Source organism: Maniola hyperantus, chromosome 19, assembly GCF_902806685.2.
Source record: "Maniola hyperantus chromosome 19, iAphHyp1.2, whole genome shotgun sequence".
NCBI classification, from domain to species: Eukaryota; Metazoa; Arthropoda; class Insecta; order Lepidoptera; family Nymphalidae; genus Maniola; species Maniola hyperantus.
Window position 1 is genome coordinate 4,071,368 of NC_048554.1, and position 17,496 is coordinate 4,088,863.

General features: G+C 40.1%; 1 protein-coding gene and 1 long non-coding RNA gene across 2 annotated transcripts in view; both read right to left on the reverse strand.

Annotated features, from left to right (window-relative positions):
- Positions 1–17,496, reverse strand: part of LOC117990957 (uncharacterized) — a 71,658-nt gene that overhangs the window by 15,194 nt on the left and 38,968 nt on the right. The window contains exons 3-4 of the mRNA XM_069505006.1: positions 3,705–3,925; positions 1,874–2,027 (exon numbers count right to left, since the gene is read on the reverse strand). Of these exons, the coding sequence (XP_069361107.1) occupies positions 1,874–2,027; positions 3,705–3,925 (375 nt within the window). The remainder of the gene's footprint in view (positions 1–1,873; positions 2,028–3,704; positions 3,926–17,496) is intronic.
- Positions 13,358–16,124, reverse strand: LOC138403652 (uncharacterized). Its single transcript, XR_011237869.1, has 2 exons — positions 14,130–16,124; positions 13,358–13,666 (listed from the first exon to the last, which is right to left on the reverse strand). It is a non-coding gene; the product is annotated as an uncharacterized lncRNA (long non-coding RNA).

The window sequence follows — 17,496 nt, forward strand, 5'->3', positions numbered from 1 at the left end:
GACACGACAGAACTCAGGTGATCACATTCATACGTTTTATACGTAGATGCGCTTTGATTAATTACTTACTTAACTACTTATTGACATAGGTACCTATATCACACACGACACTGTAATAATGTTATATTTTGCACAATTTCTGCATGCATCTTATTAAAAACTCAAAATTATATTCTAGACATTTACAAGCTTTTTTTTTGATCGGTTACATTATATTTTTATTGGTTAATTATTTATTAGTAAGTAGATAGGTTAAAAATTGTAAAATGAAATAACTTTACAAAGTTAAGTAGGTACTCACTCTGCAGATTTAAGTTGAACCCTATTAACTAATTCAATGTTTAGCAGAGTAGAAATCTTGAAAAATTTAAGTCACAAGTATCTCAAAACTCACGAATTTTTTCACAAAACCAAAAAAAACGCTGTTGGCAGCCCTAGGTACCACAGACAAAACACACACTTAGCTCGTCAGATATTGCAAAAACAACAAAAAAAAACCTTACGCATCGTTAGATTTTATGTATATTTTGATAAGGATAAAAAATGGTGGGTGATAATAAAGGCATGACCTATGTACCTACAATATGGTAGGTAAGTCAAAGATACAAATAAAATCTACCAGGACCACAGAATTCTTATTAGGTACCTATTCTGAATTCTGTGTCTATACTCTTTCCGCGGAAAGAAGTTAGTGTAGCGCTCTCTCTGTTACGTAATCCCATGCAAATGATAGATACAAAAATCTCAGTGGGCGTAAACCATTTTGAATTACCTACCAACCAATGACAAACATGTTTTCAAAAAACATTCAAAAGTCAATTCGAAAATGTTTTCAAAAAATATTCGGAATTTAATTCGAAAATAGTTTCTTTCCATAGTTTCGTTTCTGATTGGTTGGCAACCCAAAATGGTTAATGCCCACTGAGATTTTTGTCTCTATCATTTGTATGGGATTACGTAACAAACAGCGCTATACTCACTTCTTTGCGTGGATAGAGCTCAGCGGGGCGATTGTCTAAAACCTGCATCAATCATTATTACAATCTCAATTGTTCTGATTGGCTGAATTTGTGCGATTCTTGTTGCAAACAATGAGCAACAATGCATTGTGGCCAATAGTGAGCGAGCATTAACCAATCAGAGATGATTGCGATCGTGACATTGTAGCTGTCAAACAACCGCGGTAGGGCCACAGGACAATACAAGCGAGTCCCAACATATATAAGCGCATTAAGTATCGCTGTCAGCTTTGCGATCTTTTGTAAAACTACTCATAAGTGCTGGCACAGACGATAAAATCTTCTAAATACAAGCCAGAAACACATGCAAATGCAAATCACAATGTGCGGCAAAACGTCTCCTAGAAGTTGTAGAGCCCCCACTTCATTCGCGTGCGAATAGCGGGGTGAAACTCGAGGATGGCGGGAACCAAATGTGGATGGTTCTTTCACGCCGTTCGAACGGCTACTATTTAAAAAAGCTAGTATTTGTCACATTGTAGGACTTCTGGTAGAAATCTCTTAGGCTAAGAGCTAAGATCTATAAAGCGTACTTTGACTTTGCTCAGACTTAAGTTTCAGTCTTAGTCTTAGTTTTAGACTTAAAACGAGTCCGATTTATGTCAGCGGTATAACGCTGTGTTGTTTTAACAGTGTCTTAAGTCTGAGCAAAGTCAAAGTTCGCTCTATAAGATCTCAGCCTTAAGTAAATTGTCTTTGTGCATATCCTCTCAATGTTTGTCTCAGTTTAAAGTTTTAGTACAAAATAAATAAAATAAACTATCCATCGCCTGTGCCAGCCCTAATTCGCAAAACGGGATTTAATTCAGGCCCTCCACGGAACGCGAATTTATTCCAAGCGAGTTTTTACTTACAACAGCGTCAGGTTGCAAGGCGTTAAGGAACTCGGCGGCAACCTTCCATTTATAGACTGTGAACCAGGCGGTCCCCGTGTATGTGTCACCCGCATTGAGGTAAAGAACCGGGGGCCCTTCGCCGGACGCGGCCGCCTTTCTTGCCTCTTTCACCCTGGAATGCAAAACATAAAAAAATTAAAAAAAAATTAGTAACAAAAAATATTCTATTAAGTCTTTTGATAATTATGGTTTGAAACACAACAACAAGACGACCTCCCTGGCGCAGTGGCGAGCGCTGTTGTCTTATAAGTGGGAGGTCCCGGGTTCGATTTCTGACAGGGGCAATTTGGTAATTTCTAAATTGTCTCTAGTCTGGACTGGTGGGAGGCTTTGACCGTGACTAGTTACCACTTACCACCCTACCGGCAAAGCAATGCCGCCAATTGCCGCCATTACTTACCTCAAATTTTATTTTTTTATTTTTAACACGGAACTCCAATTTTGGAGATGCGCGTGGCACGTTTTCTATTAAGCACCTATCGGCATGTTAATGGCATCGGAGTTTTTAGGATCCTTTAGCAGATTAGTTATTTTTGAAAGGTTTTTCTTATTTGGAATCTTGAAATTGGACGCATACCTACTCCTAAGCTATCTAGCGGTTCGGTACGATGCCGCGTATAAACCGTTCAAGTTAGCCCGCTTCCATCTGAGACTACATGATCACTTACTACCAGGTGAGATAGCAGTCAAGGGCTAACATGTATCGGAATAAAAATAATAATAAGTGAAGATAGCGCTATTACGACTAAACCCGAAGCTTTGTTGCTAATGTATTAGGTAAGTAGTTTGAGAAAAAGGTTAGTTGACCAATAGGTATACCTGCTACTCCTGTAATCAACTCTGTGATGATAAAATTATTATGTGCTGATGGATCAGGATTTTTCGTAAGCAAGAGCTTAGGAGATTTTCCCTCTACTAAAAATGAAGGCATTTAGAGGGTTAGGTAACATTTACACATGGGACGTCCGCTCGAACCTGGTGCGCATGTCATTGTTGAAGAAGCTCAAAAGTTCTGCCCGTCATTCAGTTGGTGACTTAAAGATACTGCTCAAGGATAGCGCTACCATGGTCAAATCCAAAGCTTTATTACTTTGATGTACAAGTCTGGGAAGGGAATGAATTGGGTATTTAACTACATAAAAAAAAAACTCAGTGATTATTAAATAGAGGGTCTTCCAAAATACGTAAATTCCACGTCCTTTGTTGGTTTTAAGTGTAATGACGATTTTTAATTTTCGATCAAACTAAAAAAAGCACGTCAAATGATTGTGACGTCACTCACCGGTATTTCATAGAATCTCGCATAGCGCGCGTTTTGACGTTTGATAAAAAGTTACTGATTTGACTAGTTGTCAAATACCGTATTGACCATACTTACTACTCGATGATAGCTCTACCGTGGCCAATACTAAAGTTATAAGCGCTGATGGACCAGGAGGCTTTGTAACCAGGAGCTCACGTGTTTAAGGAGATTTTCCCTCTACCAAAAATGAAGGCATCTAGAAGATTAAGTCACACTCGCACATAAGCAACTCTAGGAAATCCTCCATAGCATTCGATGAAAATCGATTTGACGATAGCGTGATCACGACCAATACCGAAATACTTTCTTTGATGTTTTAGTGGATAAAGCGGCATCCATTGGAGACTACGTTGCTTGATGGTAACGCTACTGGTATAGATGAAGAGGTTTTATTTATTGATCTAGTCCTACCTGGAGACCATATGTTTTAAAGAGATTTACCCTTAAACGAAAATGATGGCATCTAGAAGATTAGGTAACACTTACACATGGGCAACTCTGGGAAATCCTCCATAGCATTTCCCTGCCTCTCTGTCAGCGGTGGTGCAGGCGCCACTCATCTGCGACGTCTGCTCGAACCTAGCGTGCATGTCATTGTTGTGCAGGATGAGCAGCTCGAAGTTCTGCCCGTCAGTTGGTGACTTGACGATACTACTCGACGTTATTGCTACCACGGCCAACACCGTTGTTATGTGAGGTAGACGTGTCTGAAATTTGGATAAAGAGTAATCTATTAATAAACGTTTTGATTTTTCCACGTATTTTGATACTGCTGGGAGCGGAGGATCGCTGTTGTCTTGTCGGTAAGTAGATCAAGTGCATGTCAGAAATCAGAATAGGAATAAAGTATAATACGCGGCAGGTCGAGATAGCAATCGGGGAGGGAATGCCCGCACACCGCTCCCTAGCTCCCGCGCTAGCCCGGTGCGTGCGAGCGCGGGTGTGTGGGGCGTCCCCCCACCTCATACCCCGATTGCTATCTTAACCTGTCGCGTACTATACATACTGTAGTTCTATTGTACCGAATCTCTAAACTAAACTAAATTGACAGGTGTAGATATAGGTATCTAATGCTATCTTTTTCCGCAGGGAGCATTATGAAAGGGAGCGCAATAATTAGACCTGTCATTTTAGCGTGTACAACGGAATTAGCCACATTGTTTCTCCGGTCGTGCCACGTGTCGGATTGCCGTCCCCATGGAATGCATCAACTTACTTGGCTTATCACTGGCAGTCCCATCAGACTAAGAGAGTAGGTACCTAAAGGAGATAATGCACATATGTTTGCGCATACCATTATCATTTAGCATTATCAGTATCAGACGTTAATCGTTTCATTTTTAAACTTCCTAACATGGATATGAAGGTAAATGCTTCCTTAATAATAATAATAATTACTAGCTGACCCACCCCGGCTTCGCTCGGGTGGAGTTTATGAAATCGAGGTGGGATGGGGGTTGAATTACCAATTACGAGTTTCAACTTGCAAATTTTAATTAGCATTTGTTACCAATTCGATGGAACATAATATTATGATCAAGTCAACCTAATAAGTAGTAACAAATCTTTGTTTTTAAACATAGCATATTGTTTCTGTAAACTTTCGGTAGGTATTTCAAGTAGGCCAACTTAGTATGATAACTCAAGAGCGATTCGGGGAGCAGGTAATCTTATCTTGTCTTCGAATAAAATTGTAAATTCAATCACTATTGGTACAGGCATTTTTGGCCAAAAGGCTACGGTCAATAAATCCGAGGCTAATGGAAGGCATTCCTGCGCGTACCCTTACCTGCACTTCCAAGAACCTCATTTAAAGGAGAGCAGTAAAAAATAAATCGTCAAGCAAAACTCTGCAGGACAATGCAGGTTCCCTATTCACTAGGCAAACCTTTCAAAAATAAGGCAATAAAGCAATAAGGCAAAAATAAGACTAGGCAATCCTCGGGATTGCCAGGAATGCCTTAGTGATAGTGCATCGCAGTTGGCCTACCTACTAGGACTAGGTAATCTTTGAGAATGCCGAGGCAATCACTCGAATGAACCGTCTTATTCTAAGTATAATATCTTAATCACCTTTAGTAAAGCAGATTCTGCCTACTTGTATTATTTTTACTTCATTCAGCCTACCTACTTTAATTTAAAAAGTTGAAAGCAAAAATATGCCTGAACATTACTTACCTACCTCAAATTTTATTTTTTTATTTTTTACACGGAACTCCAATTTTGTTGTTTTCTATTAAGCACCTATCGGCATGTTAATGGCATCGGATTTTTTAGGATCCTTTAGCAGTTTAGTTATTTTTGAAAGGTTTTTCTTATTTGGAATCTTGAAATTGGACACATACTCTACACTACTCCGAATGATTTAAATCATCGTCATCACCATGCTCAAGCTCAACCCATCACCGGCTCAGTACTGAGATCGGATATTATCTCAGGATGAATACCACGCTGGCCAAGTGTGGATTGGCAGACTTGAGACTTTTGAGAACATTATGGAGAACTCTCAGGCATGCACGTACCTACGATGTATTCCTTTACCGTTTTTTTGAACTGCTTTAGCCTTCTCTTATCAATATAGTCGTGTGTCTAAAAACCCTTTATTTACTTAGTCCATTTATTCGCCCTAAACCCAAAGCTTAGTACTATTATATTATTCTGTGCCAAAGCCCAATAAGTACCTAGCACATGAGTAGATATCCCTATAGGTAACACAATATGTCAAGTTTTAGCCGATCAATCAGCAAGTTAGTAAGATGCCTACGTAACATTTTATAGAGGTCCATTTTATGTGAGGGTTATTGGGCCGTGGGCCATAAATGTTACATTGTTAGAAGTTTAGAACTAACTTGGTTATGAAAAATATTAGATCATACGATAGACGTATTGGTAGCTAACATCCGGACGGACATAAAACGTCGCTAGATAGTGATCTTGACAAACGTATACTGCATATCAATTCTATGGAGTTCTATAGAATATATTTAGATAGTGGTCAATTGTCACCTCCCCATATTATAAAAGGAAAAACTGACTGACGGACTGACTGATCTATCAACGCACAGCTCAAACTACTGGACGGATAGGGCTGAAATTTGGCATGCAAATAGCTATTATGGCGCAGATATCCGCTAAAAAGGGATTTTTGATTTCAACCCTAAGGGAGTAAAATAGGGGTTTATATGTGTATTCCACGCGGACGAAGTCGCGAGAGTAAAAAAAGTTATATCTTCGCAAACTTGTTGCAATGTTCAAAGGCCTTACCTCCCAGGTATTCCTCTCTGTATTCTGAGACTGAAACTATATACTAAGCACTTCTGAGAATTCCTTCAGAATAAATTTAGCTTGTGGCTAAGTAGGTATTTTAAAGTTCCTGAAAGGCCGGCAACGCATCGGCAGTTCCTCTGGTGCTGCAAATGTTCATGGGCGCGGCGGTAATCACTTAACATCAGGTGACCCGCCTGCTCGTTTGCCCGCTTTTTCTATTTAAAAAGGACACTTTCACTTTATTTATTAATACACAGGTACACCTTCAGATCGATAAAGCTTCCTAAAAGCAGGCAGAGCGGCCTTTGGTATCTACCATATAAATCTTCAATTACTTATTGGCTTTTAGGTGTGCCAACTGGGCACAGGTTATTTCGCAAGTGTCAGGTTTTTGGAGAAGGCACGGAGAAGACATTCTATCTATTAAGGTATCTACTGTAAATATACACTTAGAGCTAGCGCGCACCACGGAAATTTTCCGTAAGTTTTTCCCCGCAAAATCTGTGAACTATAGAACTACATAGGTATAAAGGTCTGTACGCACCTAAGCTGCGCTGCGCGTCACTGCACGTCGCGGCACAGAGCGTCAAAATATTATTTCTACCACTTTGTATGGCGCATATCGCACTAGAGCGGCGCTGCACAGCGCTTCACCGCGCGTTGCCGCGCGTCGCGGCTGGAAGAATATTGTGAAGCGCAGCGAAGCGACGCGCCTTGCAGTGACGCTAGTGCGACATACCCAGCAGCGCGTCGCGTCGCTTCAGAATGCGTAAGGCGCTCGGATAAGATACACGCGCATCGAGTTAAGTACTTAATGTATAGGCGTGAATCGTGATAGGCCTCAAAATAAATAACGTAGTTTTAATTTTTGGCACATGACGGGCTCTTAAAAGTATATCCTCAAAATTCCCAACCCCTAGGATGTCGGCTTCCACCCTTTCCCTCTTCAATGTCGCTCATCTTGCGACGTTGTTGTTCGTACGCCATCGGGCATAGAAGTGACGCGAGCTGCCGCGTACTGCAGTTGTAGTGCGGTAGGTATCGTGAGCGGCCTGTAGTGACGCTTTCTGCAGTCGGACTGAAGCGACGCGCAGCGCAGCTCAGGTGCGTACAGATCTTGAGTGCGCGCACTGCGGAATTAATTCGGCACCAGATTTTGATAGATTAAAATTCAAATTTGTGGATTTTAAAACGCATCGCAACTCACCGCACCGTGGTGCGAGCTAGCTCTTAGGCTAGATGTATCAAGTGAAACTGGATGTAATTAATTTAGTATGCATAGATGAAATTCAACATTCAAATGTTGCTTGCTGATATTTGCATTCATATAAACTTAGTTCAAGATGAAAATGACATTTCAGTATATTTACCGCTTCGAGTTACAACGGGAGATGGAAAATTTTGTCCAATTCAACCTCATTTGCAGGTTTTCATGTTGCTATGTTTTATTATTGGAGCTTTTAGAATTTTATTTATCTTTCTGCCGTGGTAATCGAGATGGCAGCAAGTCCAAAAATGCAGTTCTGAGAAAACGTTGCAGTTTATATTCTCATAGATCACTCCATTTTCACATCGCTTAACCAAGACAAAGAAGTTTTCTTAGTAAAAATCAGACAAAGAAAATCATTGACTTATAACAGTCATATCACTGAAGAAAATCATTTGACGAACATTCCATATTGTAACTAACAAAAAAACCGGCCAAGTGCGAGTCAGGCTCGTGCAATGAGGGTTCCGTACTACAGTCGTATTTTTTCGACATTTTGCACGATAATTCAAAAACTATGATGCATAAAAATAAATAAAAATCTGTTTTAGAATGTACAGGTGAAGACCTTTCATATGATACCCCACTTGATATAGTTATCTTACTAATACTAATTATTAGTTCATGACCACAATTTAATTTTTTTTGTGTGATCTAACCCTAAATTCACGGTTTTCAGATTTTTCCCCAAATTTCAGTTATAAGATCTACCTACCTGCCAAATTTCATGATTCTAGGTCAACGGGAAGTAACCTGTAGGTTTCTTGACAGACAGACGGACAGACAGACAGACAGACAACAAAGTGATCCTATAAGGGTTCCGTTTTTCCTTTTGAGGTACGGAACCCTAAAAAAATTACCACGGCCGGCATCTTGTACGCCGGCCAAGATGCCGGCGTACAAGATGCCGGCCGGTTTTTTCCTTGTAGGTAACAAGGAAAAATGGTAGCACGGAATTTACATTATCTAGGGCCGGTTGTTTCAACAAACTTTGACGGACACGTAACCTTTAAATATGGCGCTAACGAACGTAAGTAAAGAAAAAGCGTTGATTCAGCATCTATTAGCGCTAACGTTCGTTAAAAAGTTACGTTTACGTTAACCAGTGCTGGCGCCATTGGTGATCGTCAAATCAGTTCGTAACTTCATACTTCTTACAAACGGAATGTTTTATTTACAAATTATAACGGAATCAATTTAATTCAAAGCTTTTAATGGTAGTTTTTTGAAGATGAAAGAGAATTTGTAAGAAAGAAAAAGTGTTTAAAATGCGAAGTAGCAATATTAATAACTATGTATATAATTTAATATACTTAAAATGAAATAAAAAAAGGATACGGAGAAGTAAGTTAATTTTTAGGGTTAGTTTTGCAACCAAAATAACAATGACGAACAGTTTTTTGTACAATGAAGCAACGCACTTAAATTAACAGATGTTAAAGTTCGTCTACGTCTGTTAAATTTTAACGAACGTATCTTACGAAGACCAATGGTTTGAAACAACCGGCCCCTAGTTGTATAAGGTCGAGTGGTCATCATTCATGATCATCATCCGGCCCACTGGCCACTATTGAGAACCGCCCCCCAATTGTGTAAGAATAACCATTTCATGGCTATCGTAATCGTCAAGAATTCTGCCCTTTGATTGGCTGTGAAAAAATGTAAACAGTGAATCAACCAATCAAAGGGCAGAATTTCTTGACGATTGCGATAGCCATGAAATGGTTATTCTTACACAATTGGGGGGCCGGTCTCCTTTCAGAATAAAAAGGGTTTACCACGATGGCTAAGTGCGGGTTGGCAGACATCGTAGCACCTTTGAGAATATTATGGAGAACTTGCATGTTTCCTCACAATATTTTCTTTAATACCTAGTAGGTCAAATGGTAAATGAAAAAAGTGTTATCTTAGTAGGTCAGAATACCATGATCCTAGCTACCATCTACATTATCTACATCAAAAATTATTGTGAAACTGCTATCGCTACCGATAAATAAAATAATTTCGGTATTCCATACTCATCAACTCTCAACAACAACACTACAACACTCACAAAGTGTTGAGCACGGGTCTCCTCTCAGAATGAGAACGGTTTGGCTATGGCCAAGTCCACGACGCTAGCCAAGTGCGAAATGGCAAACTTCACACACCTTTGAGAACATTATGGAGAACTCTCAGGCATACCGGTTTCCTCACAATGTTTGGCTTCACCGTTAAAGCAAGTGCTATTTTAATGAATGATTTTAAGCTTATTTTTCTATTTTAATGCAGATAACGGGTATACCTATACCACGATTAATTTAATGTTTTTATTTGTCGTTCGACCCAATTGCTAATTAATCGTGATAATGTACCCGTTATCTACATTAAAATATGCTATTTATATTATTTATTTATTATATTATGCGTGTGCCGTGCTGGTTATTAATGAAATACGGACCCACTCGCCGCACTTTGCCGGTTTTTGTTAATGAAATACGAATTCATTTCTGATTTAAATTTTTGGCCCCGTAATAATTCCGCAAATTATCGTAAAATGACCGTAAATAATTAGTTTTGCATGTAAATTAACTTTAAAACATAAATAAACATTTAGCTGCAATTTTGTCATTGTCGATTGCGACTGTATAGTACGCGACAGGTCGAGATGGCAATCGTGGAGGGAACACCCCGCACACTCGCACAGCCCCCGCGCTTACCCAGTGCGGGCGAGCGCGGGTGACGTGCGGGTGTGCGGGGCATCCCCCCGCCTCATACCCCGATTGCCATCTCGACCTGTCGCGGACTTACTTTACTGTGCCTACTGTAAATAATTGTATTTTCAATGCATCGTAATTAACCGGCGGCGCGGCGGTGATGTACGGGTAGGTATGTAATATGTACAGTCCGCGACAGGTGGAGATGGCAATCGAGGTATGAGGCGGGAGGACGCCCCGCACGCCCGCACCGGGTTAGCGCAGGGGCTGTGCGGGAGTGTGGCGTTCCCTCCCCGATTGCCATTACAACCTGTCGTGTACTATTATGTAGGTACCTATGCATATTTTAGCGTTTAAACTACCGTGAGTGATTTCCATTATAAATAACTAGCTGACGCCCGCGACTTCGTCCGCGTGGAATTAGTTTTTAAAAATCCCGTGGGAACTCTTTGATTTTCCGGGATAAAATTTGGCAGGAAGGTAGGTCTTATAGCAGACATGAGGGGAAAAATCTAAAAACCGTGAATTTGTGGTTACATCACAAGAAAAAAATTAGAATGTGTTCATGAACAAATATTGCTATTTTCAACTTTCAAAGTAAGATTACTGTACCAAGTGGGGTATTATAAGAAAAGGCTTTACCTGTACATTCTAAAATAGCCTATGCCACTCTCCAGGTCTTTATCTATACCCATGCAAAAAATCACGTCAATCCGTTGCACCGTTGCGACGTGATTGAAGGACAAACCAACAAACCAACAAACAAACACACTTTCGCATTTATATAAGGGTACGGATATCTGTCTCAGCTGTACTCACGTGTTTAGTCGACGTTAGCCCGACTAGTTTTGAACCCATCCGGGGTCCTTTTTCAGGGGAGACAGTTCGCGCACGCGCCGCCCCGTTTTGACTGAACCTGGTTGAGGCTGACTGAACCTGAATGCGGTTTGAACTGACTGGTTTGAGTGAGTCAAAACCGCGGCGCGTGCGCGAACTGTCTCCCTTGAAAAAGGACCCCGGATGGGTTCGAAACTAGTCGGGCTAACGTCGACTAAACACGTGAGTACAGCCGGGACAGATACGTATTATTTATAATACCTATGCATAATATGTACCTACAGCTGTACGTTTCAGATAGGTATTTGTGTAAGATAAAGTCATAATGACAACAATAGCAACGGCCTCGTTTTGTTGTAATAGAACGTAATTTCTATGTAAATATATCATAATAAATGTGAATATTTATCTTTATTGCACAGTTCAGTGTTAAATAAAGGTAAGTTGGCTCACAAACGATTACAAAAATGCGTTTCACTGAAAAATGAGATAAGGCAGTTACTTGAGGCTCATTGCTCCTCTAGGAAAAAAAACCGGCCAAGTGCGAGTCAGGCTTGCGCAATGAGGGTTCCGTACTACAGTCGTATTTTTTCGACATTTTGTACGATAATTCAAAAACTGTAATGCATAAAAATAAATAAAAATTTGTTTTAGAATGCACAGGTGAAGACCTTTCATATGATACCCCACTTGATAAAGTCAATCACTTCGAAAGTTGAAAATACTAATTATTAGTTCATGACCACAATTTAATTTTTTTGTGTGATCTAACCCTAAATTCACGGTTTTCAGATTTTTCCCCAAATGTCAGCTATAAGATCTACCTACCTGCCAAATTTCATGATTCTAGGTCAACGGGAAGTACCCAGTAGGTTTCTTGCCAGACCGACAGACAGACACACACAAGACAGACAGACAGACAGACAGACAGATAGACAGGCAACAAAGTGATTCTATAAGGGTTCCTTTTTCCTTTTGAGGTACGGAAGCCTAAAAAACTTCGCCATCGTAGTATTTTTTATCGATCACCAGTGGATTTTTTCTGTCGATCGATAAATTAACAAGTGATATCTACCAAATTAGCTCGATCTTGACCTTGATATTAATTTTATCGATCGTTGACCTGCGACAGAAAAGATCAAAACTACAATAAGCTGATAGATCTTGATCATCTAAACACAGAATAATATCGAACGACAACAAGGTAGTTATAAAAATCAAAAATGGAGCAAATCTGTAGGCATCTTAATAGAGATGAGATTAAAATAAAAAGTCAAGTGGAAGTCGGACTCGACACGCAGGGTTCTGTACCATCGTATGAGAAATAACACTTTTTAGGGTTCGTACCTCAAAAGGACAAAAAGGAACCCTTACAGGATCACTTTGTTGTCTATCTGTCTTGACCTAGAATTATGAAATTTGGCAGGAAGGTAGGTCTTATAGCAGACATGAGGGGAAAAATCTAAAAACCGTGAATTTGTGGTTACATCACAAGAAAAAAATTAGAATGTGTTCATGAACAAATATTGCTATTTTCAACTTTCAAAGTAAGATTACTGTACCAAGTGGGGTATTATAAGAAAAGGCTTTACCTGTACATTCTAAAACAGATTTTTATTTATTTTTAGGCTAATAGTTTTTGATTTATCATGCAAAATGTCGATAAAATACGATTGTATTTTAGCTCCTTTTTTGGGATGTTCCGTTTTCTCTGGTAATACGGAATTTTAAAAAGTAAAAAGCTTTTATTAAGTACACACTTTTATGTACAAGAGTAGGTATTTAATCTAGCATTTCTTAGAAATAATATCTAGGTCACTTGCACCGGGCAAGTAGTGGATAAGAGATCGATCTTGCCCGCCGCGTCGCGGTGCCCGGAGATTTCAATAGGTAGATACTGGGGCCGATTCTCTTGTACACAATCTCTAAACTAAACTAAATTAACAGGTCTAAATCTAGTGCCATCCTTTTCCGCAAGCAACGTTATGAAAGCGATAGCAAAATTTTGACGTGTTGTACCGGGTGTAAAAAAAATGATAATGAGAGAAATGATGGAAATGAAACGGCATAAATAGCACACGGTAGAATTTTAATAATATAAAAATGATAGTAGGTACAGAAAACTACCGCGGCTTAGCTCGTAGGTCGGCACACAAAATTTGTAGGGTCGTGGTGTTACGTTGATTTCGGCCTTTGCCCTAGCGGCAGTAATGTGTACTCCCCTCGTGTTGTCGGCCTCGTAGATGGTGTGAGGCCGGGAGTTCGGTGTCAGCAGATGTTGCCGTGGGTACCCGACGGTGCTGACTAGATGATGGAGGTTTCTGATGGGGGTTAAACCCGCCTTTAAGTCCAGACCACGCTTTCAAATCCAAACGTAGCTCCTGGAATTGATAACCAATGTGGGTTATCCTCTGGTCATATAAATTTCCGTTCTGGAATCGAACCCGGGCCCGTGTCGAACACAGAAGGTAGGTACTTGACATGGTAGAATTGCCGGTGTGGCGATATCAGAACGGAGATTACAATTATTTGGCTAAATATATGGCTGAAGGCCCAAAATATTAAAAAGAATTAAATTATTCACAAAAATATAAAAAAGAGGGTTGTCAAAATAATTTTACAATGATGATGCAATGTAGATTGAAAATTACTAATGAATTGGTAAATACACTACGTTATTTGTTAATACAACGGTTCAAATTAACTACTAGGGCTATGATTGTCAAAATAAAATAATTAGAATTAAAATTAACTAAGTAGGAAACTGGCGGTTGCAAAGAATGTATCGAAAGTTATTACGTTATTAGTTTATCTACTTGTTTTAGGTACCATTCAAAAACTTACCCTTTTACGGGAGCACTTTTAGATTAATTACGTTTTATTTTTAAAGAAAAATCAATTTTATTTTAAATTAAGGAACAATGTAAATAGACAACAACTTCGGCTCGCCACCAGAGCGAGCTCTCAACCGAGAAAAAGTTCAAAGGCCTCTTTCAAAGGCTTCTTTTGACAGCTAGCGTTTGGAAATGGGTATTGCCATTTCGCAACAACTACTTTTAATAAGAATGCAAATTAATTAAAAAAATATACTTAATTACGTTTAAAAATAAGATTTATAATAATAGATAGGATAAAATAATAATATAAGTAATAATTCATGTAACGCTTCGTTACATTACCCCCCTTCGCACGCAAGGATTTTATTTTAAAATAAAATCCGAACCTACAAGTTAAATTTACTTCCCTGCACCAACAATTGTCCTGATATTAAAATAATGGCTTATGACTTTGTTGCGAAGAAAGCAAAAGTACTCTCAATAAGGCCTGGAGTTAATGTAACTAACAAGTATAGCTGTACAATACAATAATATTACACTTGTAATATAATACGTAACATAAAATACAATAATACATTACAATACTCAGACAATATTTGTGTATAGATATACATATAAATAGTACCATATAAGTAATATAATAATTATGTTAGATAAACAAAAAAATGTATTTAGTGTAATCAAACCATTATGGAAAATTTAGAGAGCCGTGCATTTGAAGGGTAAAACAACTACAGTGATATGAAATGACTAATATTACTAGCTACTGTATAACATATACTTAGGCTAGCTCTTCTGAGTATGTATTTTTAAATCTTTTATGTGCCAAGTGCCCAAGTTATTGCCCGCCATATCTTCTAGAACGTATACAAGTGGTGAGCGTTTCGCAATAACTCTGCATTGTACATATTTCGGGGCCAATTTCTTACTAAAGTACTTGTCTTTATCGGAGAGGACGTAAGTTCGTTTATAAACAATGTCTCCGACGTTAAACTCGAATGGCTTACGTCTTAGATTATAATGCGCCGTATTTTTTGCGTGGGAATGGTACAACGACTTCTGAACATTATTGAAGATTTCACTCATGCAACCGCGGTTTTCCGCATATAAATCCCTGGGCAGAAATAAAACTTCGTCCTCTAGGTCATTATCGAGGTAGTGTGAGCCACAAATTACCACTTCCCGGCCGAAAACAAGAAAAGATGGTGTAAATCCTGTTACCTCGTTGACCGAGTTATTGATGGCGAATTGTACTGCTGGGATAAAGGTATCCCAAGACCGATGATCCTGGTCGACAAAAGTAGAAATACAAGTAATAATTGTTTTGTTATACCTTTCCACAGTATTAACCTGGGGGGTATATTTTGGTGTAAAAAATACGTTTGGGACATTATATTTTTTGAAAAGGTTGTTGGTTGCATTACTAATAAACTGAGATCCATTGTCCAGAAAAATGGTCTGGCTTACGCCATGTACCAGAAATATTTGTTCTTCCAAAATCTTTACTATTATATCGGAAGTTGCTTTTTTAATAGGAAATATATGACAAAATTTAGAAAAACAACATGTTATTACTAAAATGTAAGAATTTTGTTTACGTGTTACTGGAAGAGGACCCATCAGATCTATGGATATCATTTGATATGGCCGAGAACACTGCTTAGGCCGACCCATCTCTCCGAGTGTAGGATGATTTTGGGCCTTGTACTGCAAACAGATGGAACATGAACCTACATAACTCGCTACATCCCGGTACATACCTGGCCAAAAATATCTGAGTGAAATGCGACGGTACGTTTTAAAAATGCCCAGATGACCAGCCGTTGGTTTATTGTGGTTTTCGGCAATTACTTTTTCTCGGAGATCAGAAGGGACCACTTCTTTCCACGAAAATTCGTCGGTAAGTTGGCATTTATTCTTAGTTAAGCGAAAAAGACAATCGTTTTTAACTTGATAATTTGGGCAATTTTGTGGTTTTGTGAGGCAATTATTGTAAATATTTTTATACCAATCGTCACTAGTAGTCGCGACGGAGTTGGCAGTGATGATGGCAGAGACAGCTACAGCGCGAGATAGCGCATCTGGGATTACGTTGTCGTTTTTTGTTGTTTCGGATTGACTATGCTGCGTAGGCCCTATTGGCCGCTACAGCGTCACCGGGGGGGTTGGCGAGCGCGAAGCTCCGCCTGGGGGTGAGCCCTAGGGCTCGAAGAAATAATTCGAGAGGTCGGGGGGCAACGTCCTCCTAAGGGCGCCTCCTGTGAGGCTCGGACCACGGCTTAGGATGACGTTGGGATGGGTGGAGTTGTCGGTTTTGTTGGTTAGTCCGTACGCCCCCGAGGCCGTGGCGTGAGCCCACGTCCGGGTGACGTTAGAAATCGGGGACCTCGTCTTCGCCGGCGAAGACGCTGTGATGAGGTTGAATTGTGTAGCCCTACGAGATAGGGTGCATTGTCGGTCATGATTTGATCGTCGGGGTCGTTAAGGACGTGCTTAGGGCGTCTTTTATCTGGGGGGTCGTTTCGGTCAGGGGTGTAAGTCGCTGCCTCAACTATTAGGGGGTTGGGGTGTCTAATGGCTTTCTCAAAATAATTTTTGGAAAGCTGTTTAAAGTAATGAGCTATTGTCGGGAGTTGGAGGTCTCTGTGGAGGTCCACGTTGCGCATGTACCACGGGGAGCCAGTGGCCGTACGCATAAACTTATTCTGTAGGACTTGGAGAGGTTTGAGAGAGGAGGGCGGCAGGTGTGCAAATGCAACACAGGCATAAGACATTATTGGGCGGATGCACGTTTTGTATAGCGTGACTTTATGTCGAAGTGACATTTTGCTCTTTGCGCAAATCATGGGGTAAAGACGGGAGAGCACATACGCTGCGTTCTTGCGGACTCTACGAATGTGCGCGGCGAAGCTCATCTTGTCATCAAAGGTTACACCCAAGTACTTGGTATTAGTTTGCCAGGGAATGGGGCGGTCGTAAAGAGTTATTTCAGTCTGTCGAAGTTTGTTTTGTGATTTCCTTTTGGACTTTTGAAAGAGCACTGCTGCGCTTTTTTCCGGGTTAACCTCTATCCTCCAAAGGCGGAACCAGTGGCCTAGGCTACTGACTGCCTTTTGGAGTCGAGCTTTAACGTTTCGGTAGTTTAAGTCGGAGCTGTATAGAGCGGTGTCATCCGCGAACTGGGCTATATGAACATGAGGGGATCTGGGAATGTCGCTGGTGTACAGCGCGTACAAAAGTGGCGAGAGCAGGGAGCCCTGAGGGACTCCAGCTCGGAGAGGTCTTGGGGAGGATAGGGTCCCATCCAGACGGTAGCGAAAAGTTCGATTGGTGAGAAATTCTCGTAGTAAACGTACGAGTCTTTCGGGCACGCC